Source organism: Pseudoliparis swirei, chromosome 10, assembly GCF_029220125.1.
Source record: "Pseudoliparis swirei isolate HS2019 ecotype Mariana Trench chromosome 10, NWPU_hadal_v1, whole genome shotgun sequence".
Taxonomy (NCBI): Eukaryota; Metazoa; Chordata; class Actinopteri; order Perciformes; family Liparidae; genus Pseudoliparis; species Pseudoliparis swirei.
The window spans coordinates 8,189,677-8,209,188 of record NC_079397.1 but is presented as its reverse complement, the minus strand read 5'-3'; the positions used below and the strand labels follow the sequence as shown (position 1 = coordinate 8,209,188).

Below are 19,512 nucleotides of genomic sequence, written 5' to 3'. Positions count from 1 at the left end.
CAAGCTGCTTGGACATGTAGGAAGGAGCTATCGCGTGAACGAGTTCGAGATTCTCGCGGGGGCATCAATTCAGCCGTCAGAGCAGCAGAGGGAGAGGGCTGTCCCGCGAAACCTCTCAGTCCAGTCAAGCATGTCGCTCTTGCGGGGACTCCTGCTGCCCAAACACAGGAGGCTACGAGGTCCCCAATGACTCCACCGAGCCGCAGATAGAAGCGCCTCGTTGAAGCAAAGGAACATGTCTCGTGGGGGTTGGTGCCCGCTGCTGCTGGTTCTTCTTCTGGCTCGTGAAGTTCAAGCGCAAGTGGAAAGTGAGTTACAGACAGTTTAATGTAACACTACTTTCACTTTCAGCAAGCGATTTGCCTTTCTCAATCTGTAAAACTGGTACGGTTCGGCTGATAGATTAGCCAACGTTAACGCTGTGTAGCAGGTGACGCGTTAAATTGTGACTCCTTCATGCTGTAAATCACTAGTGTCACTGGGTTAACTTGTTATTTCTGTCTAGCTTTAACGTTAGCTCACATTAGCTACCATGTATTCTCACAAAATACTCGGCGTCACGTGTCTATTTAGTCCTGTTTGAACTCCCAAAACAAAGTTACAATGTTACACACATATATATATGTATGTATGTATGTATATATATATATATATATATATATATATTGTAAAGCCCTCTGAGGCAAATTTGTGATATTGGGCTAAACAAAATAAATAGAATTGAATTGTGAGTATGCAAATGTTGTGGGGTCATCATCGAGCAATTCTAAACAAAGTGTGTAGTATTCCTGTGATATTCATATTGGGTGTGTTGCAGTATAACAAAAGTGGAACTTCATGAGCTGTTGACAGTTTATGCGTAATCCAGCATATACGAGTAAAAGAGGATGGATTTGTCAGATAAAAGTTAAATAGAGAAATCACAGTTCGGTTAACACTGTCGCATGTTTTGATTTTGTTGAATCCAAACAAACGGAGGGTGTTGTGAGGAAATGAGGTCGTGAAACCAGGTTGAGTGAGTCATTGTGGTTCCTCTGGTCGGGAAAGGAATCAAGACTTTGGTAGACAGCACAATACCAGCAGTAACACGGTGAGATACAATAAGAGGCAGACCGGATGCTCGAATGTCTCCGCTTCAGGTTGAAACACTTTCTGCAGCTCATTTCAGATCTGTGAAAGAGATGTGTATCGAGGAAGAGTCGCAGTGAATGGATGAGTTGAAGAAGTTGCTTTGGTGAAGTGTTTGTTTGACATTTAATGTAATGTAAAGATGTTTTAGAATGACGCTGGCAGTTTAATAGTTGTTGTAAAACTACGGGCCACCGTTTTTATCTTTTTCTAATCTATCGGTCAAACTACGGATCATCACATACAGAGTTGGATGGTTGCTGTTCCAACATGATCATCTGAAGCACTCATGGTACAGTAATACACAGCAAATCAAGTGTCTGTGCTTTTCTGCACGTTCCCCTCAGATACAAAGTTAATGCATACATGAGTGGATTCATTCTGGGAAAAAACTAAATGGCATTGACGTAAGTAAGCACGTGATCAGAGGATGACACGCTTCACTGGCCAGTCCAAAGGTTTTCAGATAACGTTGGAAATCACGGAGGACTGACAAATAATTTTAATTAAATATTCCAATTGTAAAATAGATTTATTTTCTTACATATTTTCACGTTTTTTGGGGACTTTTTAGCCAACAAGAAACCTCCTCAGTGAACAGCTGACGCGTTCCCTAAAGGCAAGCACTTTCTATAAAAAAATAGTAACCCACTGCAAATCTGAACATTGGATAAGTTTATACATCATTGTTAGATTTCTAACTCATTACTCAACACAGAGCTTACTTCTCCATTCAGTAAGATCTTTCTCGGACGGGCTGCTGACATGCATTCAGGTCACCTTCTTGGCAAAGCACCAACAGCCACTCTGCTGTCTGTGACGTCGGGAGATAAACAGTTGACTGAATGTTGACGGTATTGTCCTTGTCCTTCTGCCGAGTCGCTTGGAATCACTGAAGCCGGTTTATAGGCAGCACGCTCCAACCAATCGACTCCAATGAAACCACGCGATTAATCAGACTTTGTCCCTCTCGGTTGCAGACCGGGTCATTTTCCTGCCGGGAACGTTCCAGAACGTGAGCGTCTCCCGGAACGAGACGGTGCAGGCCGTGGTGTCCCGGATCACCCCGGACGTCGCTTACGTCACCCTGCAGTTCCACACGCAGCACCGCAACGCCACGCTCTCCTACGCCAGGGTGAGCAAGTGCTGACAAACACAACTCTCCTCTCATCATCTGAAATATTCTGTGCTTTCTTAAGAGGAGTTATGGGAGAAGATCGACACCACTCTTTGTACACAATATGAAGCTACGGCCAGCAGCTGGCTAGCTTAGCACGATGCCTCTAATTAGAAAGAGATAGAGCTCGCCTGGCTCTGTTTGAAAGAAAATAGGTTCTACATGAAACTGCTCCCAACAAGATCTGTGGATGATTTCTGGTAAACATATAATGTTGCCACATAGTCTTTTTATAAACAAGAGAAGGCGGAGATCTCCAACACTAGGCAACTCACAGCAAAACCAGCTAGATTGATAAATAGCACAACAGGTATGAGGAAAAACATGTATTTTTCATTTGGTGGTGGACTATCCCTTTTAAAAAACATTGTGTATTGCATCATAGATTGGACACTTTTTTTAATCAACATCCTTTATTAGTGAAGAAACGTAAATAAGGTAATCATAAATCATAAGGTCCCCCTGCATAGAATAAAAAACACACCATCTTAGCAGCACTGGTCTGCTTGCTGGCATGTTGTCACGGTGCAAGACTTTGCTCTCAACGTGGTATTCAGAGTTTAGAACGTTCTGGCAAATCAGACGGCGAATCAGTTTCTCCACATCCTTAATCGAGTGAGTCTTTTAGTGGTAACAGTAATAAAAAAGATTAAAAAGAAGAAAAACACAAACTAAACAGTAAAATTGGAGCTATGCTTCATGTCGGAGCAGGCAGTTTGTTCCCCCCATGATTAATGAATGAGGCTTTGTGAGCCAGGCCGTCTGACCCACTGGGAGAAGTGGCAGTCAGCTGATGTGCAGCCCACTGGTCATGAGCGGCAGACAGGGCGGCCCGGAGGGAAAAACCTTCTGGCGTCTGCCCCAGAAGTCTCAGGGGGACAGCTCGGTTTGGGTCCACGCTGCACCGACTGCCTCATTTAGTTTAGCTTTATTATTATTATTTTTTCCACCCCTCTGGTAATGTAAACGTTGGAAAACAAGAGAAAGAAAAACAAATCTGCTAGTTTCTCGCTGGCTGAAAATGTCTCCTGGTGACGCAAATAGACGTCAACATTTGAGATGGAGACACAACTGCGAAAGGATATTCAGAGAAAAAGAGGCAGTGGGTTTTCAGAACAGAAACAGAGGGTTTAATGAGGAGTGAACATGGCCCCAACTCACTTTCCTTTTAATATTATCTCTATTTGAACTCATTTCCTTTTCATGTTATGTTGCATCACTCTCACTCACTGCAGGTAGTCAACCACCAGATCCTTTTTAAATGTTTGTTCGTCTTTTTATCCGCCAGTGTTGCTATTGCTGCTCACGATTTTCCATTTCTACTCCCGGTTAACAAACCAGACATATACAACTCTACCAGAGAAACTTCACTATGTCTCAGATGAAAAGTGCACATGGTTTCATACAGCATATAACTGGACATTCACTGACTGTTTAAATGTTTAAAATATTACACTTTTTCGGCTCTTACGACGATAAAAAAAGGAAATATTCCTACTAAGTAGTGGCTAATGACAATGAATATAATTCCACATATATTCCTGTTGACATGCATCCCCTGATTAACCCGTGGCGGACTTGTTCGACCTCCCTCTTTCGCTTGAACCACCGCCTTGAAAAGGTTGCTGCTGTGATGTTTGCACATGTCTAAAACCCTGTTGACATGCAAGTCTTTTCTAATATTTAGAAGTATGGTTGTATCTCCTTCCAACCAGAGATGTGGGCTTTTCTTGTGGGCATGTATGTCTGCAGTCTGTCGGTGTATTCGCAGAGCCGTGTGTCACACACTGCTGTCTTTGTCCAAAGAATGCTCCTAAAACCTGAATACTATCAGCCTGTCGCACACGTCTTGATTTTGAAAACGCTCCTTTTGAAAAAGGATTAAGGCCCAACTGTAATATCCAAACGGAATATGCTGTTTACAAGATCCGAATCGGCTTCTGAACTTTGTCATACTCGGTATAACGGTAGAATGTTAGCGTGCATTCAATTCCATTTATTTTGTATTGCCCAATATCGCAAATTACAAATTTGCCTCAAAGGGCTTTACAATCTGTACACGTATGAGATCCCTGTCCCAGGACCTCACATCGGATCAGGAAAAACTCCTGAGAAATAGAAGAAAAAAACGTTCACAAGGAAAAAAGGAAAGAAACCTTCAGGAGAGCAACAGAGGAGGATCCCTCTCCAGGATGGACAGAAGCAATATCTGTCATGTGTAGAGAAGGAATCATTCCAGAGTTACAACACATTCAATGAGTATGACAAAGTGTATGAATAGTTGGTAGTAGTCATGGACCACGAGACCAGACCTCCATGATCCATCAGGCAGATGGAGGTAGAGAGGAGGACAGGGTTTTTCCTGGGTCAAAATGGGTCTTCGGTGCTCCCCAAAAAAAAAGTTCGTGTGCTGCGCGCGCACGGTCTGAATTGCCATATCACCGGAATTAGCAGACATCTATCTATTTTTTTATTTATTTTTCCCATAAATAATGCAGGCAATGCTCGAGGAAATCATTTTGCTAAAATAGATCGGCTAATAGATTGACAATTAGAGATGCACCGATAAGGTTTTTTGGTGCCGATCACCGATCACTGAAATCAGTATCTGCCGATCTGATAATACCGATCACCGATCACGGTGTCGATTGAAGCATTCTATTTATTGTGTAGCATTATTGCCTAGGAATATGAGGAAATACATATATAAAGCACCTCAAACATTAAAGAAATTACAGATTTCATTAAACATTTAGGACTTTTACTTTGAAAAATTTCCTAATTGATTGATTGCTATTATAGGGGATTTCAGATATGTATGGAACACATCTGCATTCATTTCCTGGAACTCTTGGGGAAATCTATATACAGGACTTTTTTTAACATACAAAAGTCTGACTTATTTTTATAAACTCTTCCTTGGAACAGTAAAAATGTTTTAATGTTAGCATAATTTAAGCTAAATCTCAGAAACGATTTATAAAGATACAAAATCAGTTCATTGTTTACTTGGATATGTTATTTAGTGTATGATTTGTCGACATCTTATTTTGATAAACGGATGTTGTTTCACGTGGTTCTTTCCGCTAACTTTGCAAGTGTCCTTGAGCAAGGCACTGAACCCCCAGTTGCTTCCCGGGCGCATCACTGCAGCCCACTGCTCCTTAATAACTAAGGATGGGTGAAATGCAGAGAACCAATTTCCCCTTGGGGATTAATAAAAGTATATATCTTATCTTATCTTATTGAAACGTCTCTGATAGTTCTCGCAGATGTTACGTCATCTGATCGGCCGTTTTGAGAGCGCCGATCAAAACCGATAATGGGAATATCGGCCGATATGGATCGGCGCCGATCAGATCGGTGCATCCCTATTGACAATAGTCCAGGTGTATTCGTGCACGTCGGGCTGTTGAGTGAGTGATCAGCAGCTGGCCGCTCTGTCCATTCGCGCACCTCAGTTGAGTATTGATCAGACAAGAAGACACACTTATCAACTCGATTACTATTAATCAAAACAGAACGAGGGTTCGGCTGTAGCCTACTTGAAACATACTATTGAGAACATATTCGCTGACATGCACGCGATGAACACAGGTTTTTTTTTTTTTTTTTTCCATCGCAGACTTTTTTTGCCTTAGGCACTCGGGATTTGTCATAGGCGTTCGGGAAAACGGCTTAGGCGCGCGCCCACATGTTCTCTATGCAGGAAAAACCCTGGAGGAGTGGGCGGGGCATCAGCAGAGCCATGGCATCAGACCCAGCCAGGTCCAATGGACCCTATGAGACGTGACTCTACAAATGCAATAATGATCCCAGTCAGGCAGCTTATTGATCAAACACTGTGTGGCAGCGGGGGGTGTTTAGGCTCTGCTGCAGAGTGGGTGGAGCGGGGGTGTGGTTCAGGGAACGGTGTCTGATTGTCATCAGCTGGACTGATTGGTAACTAGATTGGTAATCAGTCCAGCTGATGACGATCGGTGTTTGTGTATCTGAGTCGGTCATTGGTGGAGGCATTGTGGGTGAAGATAAGGTGTGTGCATGGGGACATTCACGAGTATCCCATAGTGTCAGCGGAAATTAGACACGGGGGGAAAAAGCATAATGTGAAGGTCGCGGTTAGCTCCCGCCTTACGCACCCCGTAATCTTGGGAACCGATTGGCCGGGCTTTGACAAGTTAATGGGGAAGGCTGCGGGGGTGCGTTCACGGCAGACAGGGTCATGCGGTGTGTGCGCCGTGCTCAGCGGTGACGCGAGGTTGTCCGACACTGCAGACGGGGAGGGGGAACCGGCGGAGCCTACTAGGGAGACTCCTCCGGCTCCCGAGTTTCACTCCATGGAAGATTTTCCACTCGAGCAGTCTCGGGACGATACTCTACGCTCAGCCTTTGACCAAGTGATACGAATTGATGGTCAGCTGGTGCACCTTGACGCAGCGCAGACATATCCGCACTTCACATTGATCAGGGACAGACTGTACAGAGTGAGCCGTGACACTCACACAGGGCAGGAAAGCACCCAGTTGCTGGTGCCGAAGAGCCGCCGGTACATGGTTTTCCAGGCGGCTCACTATAACCCGATGGCTGGTCACATGGGGTATGATAAAACTCTGGACCGGATAATGACCCGATTTTATTGGCCGGGCATCCGGGTGGATGTGCGCCGTGGGTGTGCGTCCTGCCCGGAGTGTCAATTGGTAAACCCTCCGGCCATTCCGAGGGCACCTTTGCGCCCTCTGCCATTAATGGAGGTTCCATTTGAGCGAATCGCTATGGACCTCATCGGGCCATTTCACCGGAGTGCACGCGGATATCGCTTTGTGTTAGTCCTCGTGGATTACGCGACACGATACCCGGAGGCGGTGCCCTTGCGCAACATTTCTGCAAAGAGTGTCGCGCAGGCGCTGTTTCAGGTCATCTCCCGAGTCGGAATCCCGAAAGAGATTCTGACTGACCAGGGAACCCAGTTCATGTCAAGAACACTGAGAGAACTTTACGGGTTACTGGGCATCAAGTCTATTCGGACCAGTGTGTACCACCCACAGACCGATGGTCTGGTGGAGCATCTGAATAAGACTTTGAAGTCCATGATCCGTAAATTTATTAATGACGATGAACGTAATTGGGATAAATGGCTTGACTCTGTTGTTTGCAGTACGGGAGGTTCCCCAGGCCTCCACGGGATTTTCTCCCTTTGAACTTTTGTTCGGCAGGAATCCACGGGGGGTGCTCGACCTCATTAAAGAAAACTGGGAGGAGGGGCCAAGCACCAGTAAAAACGAGATCCAACACGTCCTGGACCTGCGAGCAAAGCTCCACACACTGGGTCAGCTGTCACGTTAGAATTTGCCCCAGGCCCAGGAGCGTCAGCAGCGGCTGTACAACAGAGGTGCCAGGCTGAGACAATTCACACCGGGAGAGAAGGTACTTGTATTGCTTCCTTCTTCCAGCTCTAAACTCCTCGCCAAGTGGCAAGGGCCCTTTGTGGTCACACGGCGAGTGGGGGATGTCGACTATGAGGTGGTGCGTTCTGATAGGGGCGGAGCTACACAGATTTACCACCTCAACCTCCTAAAAGCATGGAGGGAGGCGGAGTCTGTTTCTCTGGTGTCCTCGGTATCTGAGAGAGAGGAGCTGGGGCCTGAGGTCCCAAAATCCACCAATCTGGCCTCGCTCCTTTGTGAAGACCGTCTCTCCGGGACCCAGAAAACAGACATTACCCGGTTGCAAAAGCAGTTTGCTGATGTGTTCTCTCTCCTTCCAGGATGCACAAACCTCATAGAGCACGAGATTGAGACTCCTCCGGGCGTGACAGTGCGGTCACGACCCTACAGGTTACCTGAACACAAGAGAAAGGTGGTTCAGCGGGAATTGGCTGCAATGCTGGAGATGGGGGTAATAGAAGAGTCCCACAGTGCCTGGTGTAGTCCCATTGTTCTTGTGGTCAAGAAGGATGGGTCTATACGGTTCTGCGTGGACTATCGCAGGGTGAACGATGTGTCACGGTTCGATGCTTACCCAATGCCCCGGGTCGACGAACTCCTGGACCGACTGGGCACTGCGTGTTTCTTTACGACACTGGATTTAACCAAGGGCTACTGGCAGATTCCTCTGTCGCCAGAGTCTAAGGAAAAAACGGCCTTCTCCACTCTGTTTGGGTGAAACCAATTCACCACGCTTCCCTTTGGGTTGTTCGGGGCCCCGGCCACCTTTCAACGCCTCATGGACTGGGTGCTGCGGCCGCACGCTGCATATGCTGCCGCCTACCTGGATGATGTGATCGTACACAGCACCACCTGGGCGGAGCATGTGCAGCGGGTCGGTGCGGTGCTGGAGTCCCTGAGGCAGGCGGGGCTTACGGCCAACCCGGGGAAGTGTGCAGTTGGACGGAGGGAGGTACGGTATCTGGGGTACCACTTGGGCGCCGGGCAGGTGGACAAGACCGCCGCCATCGCAGCCTGCCCGCGGCCCAAGACTAAAAAAGAGGTGAGGCAGTTTTTGGGGCTGGCGGGCTATTACAGGCGGTTCATCCCGAACTTTGCGGAGCTGACCAGCCCCATGACTGACCTGACCCGGAAAGGTGCCTCAGATCCGGTCCAGTGGACGGAGCGGTGCCAGTTGGTGTTTGAGGAGGTAAAGCAAGCTCTCTGTGGGGAACCACTCCTTCACACACCTAACTTCTCTCTCCCTTTTACTCTGCAGACGGATGCGTCGAACAGAGGGCTGGGGGCGATTGTCCCAGCAGCTAGAGGGGTTTGACCGCCCGTGCTGTACATCAGCCGCAAGCTGTCGGAGAGGGAGGGCAGGTACAGCACGGTGGAGAAGGAGTGCCTCGCCATCCGGTGGGCGGTCGACTCCCTGCGCTACTACCTCCTGGGACGCTCATTCACCCTCTGGTCAGACCACGCCCCGCTCCAATGGCTCCACCGCATGAAAGATACCAACGCCCGAATCACTCGGTGGTATCTGGCTTTACAGCCTTTTAATTTCAAGGTGATCCATAGGCCGGGGACACAGATGGTCGTGGCCGACTTCCTCTCCCGCTCTCATGGGAGGGAGGGGGAGTAGGTTAGGCCGGATGTTGCCCCGGCCTAAATCGGGCGGTGGAGGTATGTGGCAGCGGGGGGTGTTTAGGCTCTGCTGCAGAGTGGGTGGAGCGGGGGTGTGGTTCAGGGAACGGTGTCTGATTGTCATCAGCTGGACTGATTGGTAACGAGATTGGTAATCAGTCCAGCTGATGACGATCTGTGTTTGTGTATCTGAGTCGTTCTCCATAAAGGAGCTGGGCAGAAGGAGGATCGGGAGCCATGAGCAGAGACACAGTCGGCGGTCAGAGCGCTCCAATAAAGCATGTTACCAACGTTCCCTCTGGTTGCGCATTCCTTGGTGCTTAGGGGGCGGAAACCTACTGGTGACGGTCACAATCCTGTCACACACTGGTACTGGATCAGTCCTCGGTATCGGCCAATACCCAAAGACCAGGTATCAGTATCAGGGCCAAAAAATCCAGATGATGTTCGAGTTATGCAGTTTTTTCTCTCTCTTATTGTCACCAAATCTCATTAAATTATGAATAAATGGCAATTTCCTTTTTGTAGGGTCTTGTCTTTAATGCTGCAGATTAATACACCTGAGGTTACTCGCAAAAAAATAAGTTTAACATGATAAAAAAAGGAACGTGTCACCAAATGCAACAGTGTGACTTAATCAATGTGTTTTCCTAGTTTTTAAAGAACAATGGAACTTTGTGTCGCAGCGTCGATACACACAATACACATTCATCGCTGGTTTAGGCTTTTCATGGGATTTGTTGACAAGTGTTGAACATAAGCAAACTTCTCAGTGAGCTTTAACCCGTGGACCTATTTGAACTTCTTAATTTAATTATTTAATTCCGTTTCATTAGATTATAAGCAACTAATGAAATTGTTTTTGAATACCATTACATTTATTTCAGGGAGTGAGATTGTTATGGACACAAACCTCCAAAGCATGTTGTTAACTTTTTGGCCACCACAGTCGCATCATAAGGTGGACGGACATTATGAAAATGTCAGTGTGTGTAGACGTGCCCATTCAACAGAGACCCAAGAGTGTGTGCTTTTCTGAAAAGAACATATTTCTAGCTAATGTTGGCGGCCAAGAGATTGTCTCAACCACTCGCCATGAACTTTAGTACACATGTGGTCCCCAGATAAAGAGGCCTACCTTCTAGGGATCCCCTGACCTCTCCTCAAGTCAAAATGCCATGGCAACTATTAGATTGATGAGATGAAATCTGACTGACATACACTGCCGTTCAAAAGTTTGGGGTCACCCAGAGAATGTTTTATTTATCAAATGAATTGCAAAATGAATAAAAAATATAGTCAAAACATTGACAAGGTTAGAAATAATAATAAAAAAATTGAAATATAAATTGTGTTCTTCAAACTTGTAGTTAAAAGGAAGCTACAACCATTTGTATAGCTTCTTTCACCAGCATAACTGTTTTCAGCTGTGCTAATATAAATAGGGTTTTCAAGGCTTTTCTAACCCTCCGTTAGTCTTCTAAGGCGATAACACAATGTACCATTAGAACGATGGAGATGGACCTCTAGACACCTATGGAGAGATTTAATTAAAAACAAGCCGTACGCTGCCCCGCTTTCCGACTGTTTGCTCGTACTGTCTGTTTGCTTGACAAAGGGATGATGTGTCTGTTTGGTTCAGATGCCGGGTCAGGGAACCTCTCTGACCGCAGTGGACTCGGGGCTCCTGTCGGCTCTCCAGCCGAGCCAGGCGTCCCTCTCCTTGTTTCTGTCTTCCCCCGATGAGGACACAGTGGCGGGCACCGGGGTCATCCTCCCATACTCCAGCACCGGTACTTCTTCTTAAAAAAAACACTCTTCCTGGCCGATGTTATGTCCCGCTTCTCTTCTGACTCGTGCCACTCTAATCGGCGTCTTACGTGAGAAGTCAGAATAACGAGGAAGCTGAAAGAAACTCGAGTTGATGGTGATTTTGACTTGAGGAAGTTTGTGCAGACCACGAGTGACCGCTGGCATCGATTAGAGCGTGGTTGCTCATAAGCTTTTCTCGTGTGTTGAAACACCCAAACAACAAGTCAGGCTGCCACAAAAGATCAGGGGAATGAGTTTGTTGTTGGTCTTCTGTTCTAACGGGCCCGACACGGCAACTAATAATGAATTTGTTCTCTTTTTCTTTTTTTTAGACCCAGTCCCCGGAGCTTGTAACACGGAGTTCACCCTGGACATTGACCCAAACGTCTATATCCTCTACAACCTCTATGAGACCACCATCCGGTTTGCACCGGCAAACTTAGGATACGAGAGGTAACGCGATGGTGATGGGCAACTTCCTGTTTGTCTTGTTGAACCCTGTCCATCCGCCAGAACCTGCAGCCAAACTGCCTCGCTGTTTATTTGCTTTGAAATGTTCTCGTGCTCCCTCCTCCTCCTCCTCCTCCTCCTCATCCTCCTCCTCCTCCGCAGCTGATAGTACTTGCTTAATTTTCTCAAGAATGTCTTATGTGTCACAAAGCCGACTCGCTGGAACGCTTCCTGTTGCGTGCCTGTCAGTCTGTGGCAGCACAGACTCCATTGTTGTTGTTTTAGTTTTTTTAAACTCTCGTCAAGTTTCGTTATCATTCGAATATCATGTGGTGGGACGATTTGGAAATGCCAGACCGCATGCGTAGATGTGTCAAATGTAGTTTTCAGCTCATTACCGACAGCGATTGGGACTAATACTGGGCTCTTTGTCGTGGGTCCGCAGCGGCTTCACTTCAGCTAAAGCTTGACTTGTTTGACGTGTCTGGGGAAGTTTGTTGTTGAGTCGGGGGAGGAGTCCACATGATGACCACACCGACGGCGCCTTGTGATTTCCCAACCCCAGCTGTTCCACTTTGCATAATCAATGCAAAGCGTCACAGGGTTTTTTAGAATTGGTGACCAAATGAAGCACACTCGATGATATCCGAGTGTAAATAACAAATAGGACTTTTCCAAATTACTTTTTTGTTTTTACGTTTTCGAAGCTTCAATTGAGTTTATTTTTTTGCTTTATTAAAGCAATTGTTTTTTTTATAAAATCACATTTCTTTAATGGCTGTGACTCATCATTACTTCATCCCTTTTGAAGGGCTACTGGATTGAAGCTGAATTTTTGTGTGTGGAAAGAATCCTACATAACCACCACACGCATCTTCTTCTGCAAATAGTATAATACTGATTAGTGCAGCCTGATCTGTATCTGCAGCTGTGGAGAAACACAGGGTTTCGACACAATAAACAGATGTGCAAAAAGAAAGATGTGTTGATTTTGAATGTCAGCTTTATGTATAAAGTTTTGAACTATTCGGTACGATGTGCAAACAGGAAATGTTGCAATAGGCGCTGCGACACTGGTGTTACAATATGAGACGGAGTTGTCAAGCTTCTGGGTTCAGATATGAGATACACGGCACTTTCTGAGCCATTCCAGCCTTGTTTGGAACAACAACAACAACATTGTGTAAACACGGAGGTGAGGGGGCAATAGTAGCTTTATCTGAGTGGTCGTCGAGATCCAGCGGCAGGGTTTGTGACTTAACTTCATAAATGAATATCCAGTGTTCCTGCATCTGTCTCGCCCACATCTAAAATTAGTTCACTATTTTTTTTTTTTGCCGCTTCTTCAATTTCTTTGTGCAATGCATTTTGGGACAATAGTGTACATCAGCAGCACGCTCAAAGTATTTTTAGAATGCCTTTTTAAAAAAAAATTTTTTTAAGAACTCCTAATTTTGTGAAATTTTCCAAACCTGCTTAGAATTATTTAGTCGTACAGCTTTGGGACACAATACACAGGAAATGAGGAGAGGCAAAAATAAAGCATTACATCTGTAAAATACTTTGCTTCTCTACTATTCATATCGGTCAAGTCTCTCAAAGTTTCAGATTACTTTTCTGTTCACAAAAATGAGCACGGCACTGAGCCCTTCACTCATTGTTACTCACACAAGAAGAGCGCCTCAGACAGAGAAGGTATTAATAAACAATAACAGAAGTTATTCTAATGGCTGAAGCCAACTTCACACAGACGATTGTATTTGTCCCGGCTCTCCATCAGGGGAGAAGCTCCTGCCGCCTGCGACCAATCGACAGAAGCCGACACGCGCTGGCGGCTGCTGTATGACATCTACCAGTACTTCCTGCCTGAGAACGACCTATCAGAGCGCAGCCTGTTCAGTGGCATTCAGGACGTGGCGGACGTCCAGGGCATGATGAAGAGCGGCAAGCGGGTGGGCCACTTAAGAACGAGAGCTCTCGTGAGAACACGTGTAATGAAAGTAATGACAGATAACCAGGAGTACATAGGCCTGCTGACCATCCACCCCCCGCCACCCCCCTCTCGCTGCAGGTCATGACGCTGCTATCATCCGAGATGAGCATGGCGGCATTCAACTCCATCCCCGGTCAGGGCGTCATCTACTCGGTCATCGTCAGAGACCCGCTGATGAACAGCTCGGCCTCCTACATCCCCGCCCACACCTACGCCTGCAGCTTCGCCTCCACGCTGGACGGCTGCCAAACACTCGGTGAGCTCCGGACCCTGAATGTGTCATTGCGGGTTTATCGTTTCAATTCTTTGTCATCCGGGAGTTTTTGATGATTCATTGTTTTTGCTTTCATCACGTTTGAAACAAAAAAAACTGAAATAAGGTACACTGCTGAAAGTTTGGGGTCACTTTGAAATGTCCTTATTTTTTCATAGAAAACACCTTTTTTTCAAGATAACATTGAAAAAAATCATAAATACACTCTCTACATAGTTAATGTAGTGAAAGACTATTCTCTGGTTTTTAATTAAATCTCTCCATAGGTGTCTAGAGGCCCATCTCCAGTGTTCTAATGGTACATTGTGTTATCGCCTTAGAAGACTATGTGAGCGCAGCTGAAAACAGTTATGCTGGTGAGAGAAGCTATGAAACTGGTCTTCGTTTGAGCGAAAAGTTTGTTGAACAAAATTATTATAAAAAAATGAAACTAAACATTATTTCTAACCTTGTCAATGTCTTTACTATTTTCTATCCATTTTTCTATTCATTTTGTAATTCATTTAATGAATAAAAGTGAGTTTTCATGGAAAACACAACATTTTCTGGGTGACCCCAAACTTTTGAACGGTAGTGTACATTTATTAATAGAACAATGTTTTTAATGAAACGATGCATGATGCATTTTTGTCGGCCAAATTCCTGGAAGTTGGTTTAGCTTTGGTTCCCAAAGGGATCTTTTGATTGCACTATCTTTTTTTTAAGGTTAAGGAATGCTGGGAGAGAAGGTCAGACCTTTTAGCTACTCTGCTTTGAACACTGTTAATTATTTTATATTGCTGTTTTTTTAGGAAAGATCTCTACAAAGGTTTTCTTCACGGTCGCTGGCCTGGCGGGCCTGTTTGTCTGCTTCTTTGGGCATCGCTTCTTTAAATGTGGTGAGTGCTATCGCTTTATGGGACTTTATTATTGTGTTGTCATACATTATACCTAATATTTATTAGGACTCCTGCTCATAATACCAAGCCATTCATACATCTATTATCCGTGTTGTGGGCTGAGTGGGGCGATCTAGAGTCACTTTGAGGCCAGATGAGCTCTAGGACCCTTCCTGCGTGTTCTAAATCCCCTAAAAAATTATAAAATTCCTGAATCGGCGGCTCCACTGGATGAGAAGGAGCAGCGGCTCGACTCTAAGCTCCTCACACAGAAGCTCATTCGGTCCGCTCGTATTCTTTGGGTCCCAACCCAAAGCTTGTGATGTAGCTGAGGGATGGAGAATGTCCATTCAATTCAGTTTATCTTTTAAAGCCAGATATTACAAATGATCCTCAGTGGGCTTTACAATCCGTACACATACGTCATGCCTGACCTTTGACCTCACATCGGAGCAGGAAAAACTCCCAAGAAATAGACAAATAACCTTACACGGAGAAAAAAAGTGAAGAAACCTTCAGGAGAGCAACAGAGGAGGATGGACAAAAGCAATAAATGTCATGTGACCAGAAGGAATCATTACAGAGTTATAACACATTCAATGAATATGACAGTGTGTATGACTAGTTCGTAGTACGCATGGTCAACGATCCGGACCTCCATGATCCATCAGGCAGATGGAGGTATCAACAACTATTAACAATTATCACTTGTTTCTTAGTTTTTTTTATAATTCAAAATTATATTTATTGATTTTTTTTTTTACTCGTTAGTACAGGTAAAATGGATTGCACACACACAACAAAGAACAAAAACAAAACTTAATTAAAATATCAGAATTATTAGAGGAAATTATGGGGGCGTTTTTCCCTCTCCTAGTGGGCAACGTTATATTTCTTCGGGGCAGTTTTGCCCGTGTGTATTTCCGACGCTGGACCGGAGCAGTTCTATTCTTGGCTCTTTTTGCAGGCACAGTTCACTTGAGGGTCAACAGAATAGATGAGTGGGGGTCAGATGTCATGTTTGCGAGTCTTAACTTCCCCAGATGGACGTAAAGGGAAAAAAGAGACTTAAACGAAAGCAAAAGCTTTGGATACTTTGATTGAATCCCATGTAGCTTTGTGTGTGTGTAGGATGAATATCAGGAACCACAGTCGTCGGGTCCGGTGCTGGCCGGCCTCGTGTGGTCGCCTCGCATGTGATGCAGAAATCATTTTGTTCTGTGAACCCTTTCCTGTGGTTCTGACTGTAAAGGTCGGCGGGGGGGGGGGACATCGGACCATGTGCTTTCATTCACTTCCAGCCGCTGAGTTCTCTGGCCTCAGTTCGCCTGTTCTGGTTCTACAGTACGTTTGAGTTACTGTGACGTGTTAAGTTATTTACCCTCTCTCTCTCTCTCTCTCTTTCTGTCATACAGAGTTGTTTTGCATGGGATTCAGCTTCGGAACCTTTTTCTTCTTCGTGTTGATCACAAGGACCACAGAACTCGACTATGACAGTGAGTTGTTGTTGTTTCCAGCCACACTTTTGATAATTTGCAACGCGTTGTCGGTTTACACATTTAAAGCTACCATGCAAGACTCTTAAGACCGTGAGCATATCCCACAGTAAGAATCCTCTCCACCGTCTCCCTGCAGTCTGTCTGGCCATGTCGGCGGTGATCGGCGTGGTGGGCGGGGTCCTCCTGGTGATGAGCTGGTGGCGTTGGGGTTCGGTCATGGCCTGCATCGTCGTGATCGGACTGATGCTCGGCTTCCTCGTCGCCTCCACGGTCCTCTTCACTCCTCTCGGTAGGAAGAAGTCCGTCCGGTCCCCCGCCACGACTTCAGTGGCTCTTTGCCGCGATGTCTAATAAACGCCGAGTGTGCTCTTCGTCCAGGTGACCTCGATGTGCTCAGACGCTCGGATGCCGTGTTCTGGGTGACCTTCTGCTGCATCATGGTCGTTGTGCCGCTGTTCTTCGTGCGTTGGCCCAGAGAGGTAACGGAGAGACCCACCGACTCGGTTATCTGTGTCACGTGGGTTTCACCTCTGCCCCGCCCCTTTTAGGCAGAACCGATCACCAGCCATCGCTGCACAATGCATGCAAGTTTGATTCGTGCACACGCGGGGCAGCAGTAACCTCACGAGAGCGAGGCGACCACAGCTTTTAGAGGCAGGCGGCACAGTTGCTCTCCAGAACAAGGCATGATGGGAAATGCAGATCAGAGAGCCGATTGGCCGTTTGTCTCATGTTGTGCAAAGGGTTAATCTAAAGGAAAGACTACAGTGCCTGATTCACAGGTGTATATATATATTTTCAAACAAATATAAAGTGGCAGATGGAGAGATGAAATCAGACCGGATGTAACAACTTCTGTGACTTCCTGTGTGTTCTTGGATGCCTTCGTCTGTGTTGGAGAGCAGCTTTGCTTCGACCCAAGGACGTAGGATGTAAGCGCTTTGCTTTGGCGTCATCTAGTGGTAGGATGGAGGGATGACACTGGTCCGCAGCACAATTCAGAGAATTTACACATGGTAACTAAACTAATTTGGAGAAGAAAAAAGACAAGTAATTTAAAATAAGTTCCATTTATAAAAAAAGTCCCATTCATATTTTTTTTTTAAAGAAGGTTACGGTGCTTTACAGCCAACCAAATACCTTATTTTAATTTAAAAAGTACAAATGAAATGACAATATTACTCTTATTATCTTGAGCGAGTGATGTCTTTTTGTGTTACCAGGGAAACATCGTCACGTGCGGCACCGTCGGCGCCTACGCCGTGATTCTGGCCATCAACGCCTACATCTACACCAGCCTGTCCTTCATCACGCTGAACATCCTCAAACGCTTCCTCAACAACAACTTCAGTGCCGTGTTCACCGACATGCCCTTCCAGGCCATCGGTGAGTCAGTCTGACGGCGCTCTCCGGCTGGCTCGTTTGGCGGCCTTTTATAACACCATCTTGTCTTTTCTTCTCCCCCACCCCCCAGACTACTCCATGATCACGGTGTGGGTGGTGCTCGGCGTCGGCGGCATCGTCCTGCAGCTGTACCGCGAGCACTCCCGCCCGTTCTTCCCGCCCAGCCCGTACCTCATGTGGCTGCAGGAACGCGAGCGCCGCAAGACCAACGTCCTGGACCCGAGCCACCACTTCCCCCCGCTGACCAACCGCCTCCTGGCCAGAGCGCGGCAGCTCACCAAGAGGATGGACTCGGCCGGGGAGCACACGCCGCTGCTCCTGTAGACCTCGGACGCCCCTCGCCGTCGCTGGGGGGGGCGGGGGGGAGAAGATCCCCGTGCTGCATTTTTTCTGGAGGAATATTGTCCCTCACAGTGGGCGCTGGGACCCCAGGCCAGCTGACTGGAGGGTCCCAGTTGGAATGCACCATAAATGACGCAGAGAGGGGGTTACCACTTTTTTTAAATTCCTAAAAAAGGTTTTTGTACAAAGACTTTGACATTTTGTCCCTCATAACCATTATTTATTTCATGCTTAAATGACATTTGACCAAATCACTGAAACTGAACAGATGAATATTATCTAATATATCTCAAATGTAGCTGTAGATGCTTTTTGGTGTCTGTTACTAACTTCCTGCACTAAAGTTACAAACGACTAACAATTAGCAAAGCGAAGCATTTTATCTGTGGACTTATCGATACAACAAAGCTGTTTCTCAATGCAACAGCAGAATATTTCATTTACTTTTTGTCGCTCGGCTGGCATCTAAATGTCCATCCAGAACATTGTTGTAGTTTGGTTTTAAATTACAACCACAGGCCAAGTTGATTTTTAAACTTTACATTTTAGTTTTAGACTCGACTCTAAATGTGCCGTTTAGCCCTGAAAGTCCTGCTGGAGTCACGCAGGTCAGGAAACGGAGGCTGCGAAAGAAAAACTGACCGAGTGAATAAATGTTGCACCGTTTTTTTTTTTACACGTTTGCCTTTTCACAGAATAAGATAAAGAAAACACACTTTTCTCTGCGCTCAGTGTCAGAGTAGTTTGATTGAACCTCTTTGGACTGGAACTGTGCTGTCAGTCTTGTTGTTATTTGCACTCTGGCTCTTAATGTACTCGTTCTTAATGTACTGGCTGTAATGGTGCCGATTTATCGTCTTTAAACTGCCGCCCGTGTGCCGTGACTTCTCAGGGTTTTACGCTCAGCTTTCAGACACAACGCACCGACCAGACTTGGTCTTCAAAGCCTCTACGTTTTATATTTAGCTTTCTTTTTTTGTGGACTCTCAAATAAAAATCTAAAACAATATGGGGACATGTTTATGAAAAATGAGATTGAGTTATTTCCTTTCCTGGGCATTGATAAGAAACCCAACAGCGTTCGACCAGAGCCCAGGATCAAGTCGAGTTGAACCAGCGTTCTCTTTGCTTTCCCTCATGTCAACACCTGGAATGACTTCTCGCCTCAGGTTGGCGTCCAGAAGGCTGACATGAATTATCCTCCACTGTTCGGTTTGCCTTTTAGAAAAATAAAATGGTCATAACAATTAGGTCTAGATTCTTGTTATCACAATGAATACAAGAAGGTTGGCTCATGTGGTTTCCATTTTCATGTTTTAAAAGAGTACATTCATTCCACTTCTATAAGTAAACTTAAAATCCCAAAATTCAACCACCCAAACTAACCGAAACCCTGGTGTAGTGTTTCTTTCTGACCACTGGGCGGCACAATAGGTGATTTCACTTCTGGTTAATCAGCTCTTTAGGAAACTTTGTGGGTTCCGT

General features: G+C 45.8%; 1 protein-coding gene across 4 annotated transcripts; it reads left to right on the top strand.

Annotated features, from left to right (window-relative positions):
- Window positions 1-112: 112 nt before the first annotated feature.
- Window positions 113-19,036, top strand: tm7sf3 (transmembrane 7 superfamily member 3). Of its 4 annotated transcripts, none has more exons than XM_056424982.1 (12): window positions 113-308; window positions 2,109-2,263; window positions 11,018-11,168; window positions 11,520-11,640; window positions 13,418-13,589; window positions 13,709-13,886; window positions 14,696-14,782; window positions 16,198-16,278; window positions 16,418-16,570; window positions 16,660-16,760; window positions 17,505-17,667; window positions 17,756-19,036. In XM_056424982.1, exons 1-12 carry the CDS (start codon window positions 236-238, stop codon window positions 18,007-18,009), a joined length of 1,689 nt encoding a protein of 562 aa, XP_056280957.1. In that variant the 5' UTR covers window positions 113-235; the 3' UTR covers window positions 18,010-19,036. The 4 variants fall into 4 exon arrangements, with proteins under 4 accessions (XP_056280957.1, XP_056280956.1, XP_056280959.1 ...); XM_056424981.1 differs by having other exon boundaries at window positions 13,418-13,616; XM_056424984.1 differs by lacking the exons at window positions 113-308; window positions 2,109-2,263 and adding an exon at window positions 7,639-7,729 and having other exon boundaries at window positions 13,418-13,616.
- Window positions 19,037-19,512: the final 476 nt, after the last annotated feature.

Coding starts and splice junctions, on each gene's coding strand:
- tm7sf3 (XM_056424981.1), top strand. CDS start 236: ATGTCTCGTGGGGGTTGGTGCCCGCTGCTGCTGGTTCTTCTTCTGGCT. Junction 13,617..13,708: donor ACTTAAGAACGAGAGCTCTC/GTGAGAACACGT, acceptor CTCTCGCTGCAG/GTCATGACGCTGCTATCATC. Junction 16,279..16,417: donor CACAGAACTCGACTATGACA/GTGAGTTGTTGT, acceptor GTCTCCCTGCAG/TCTGTCTGGCCATGTCGGCG.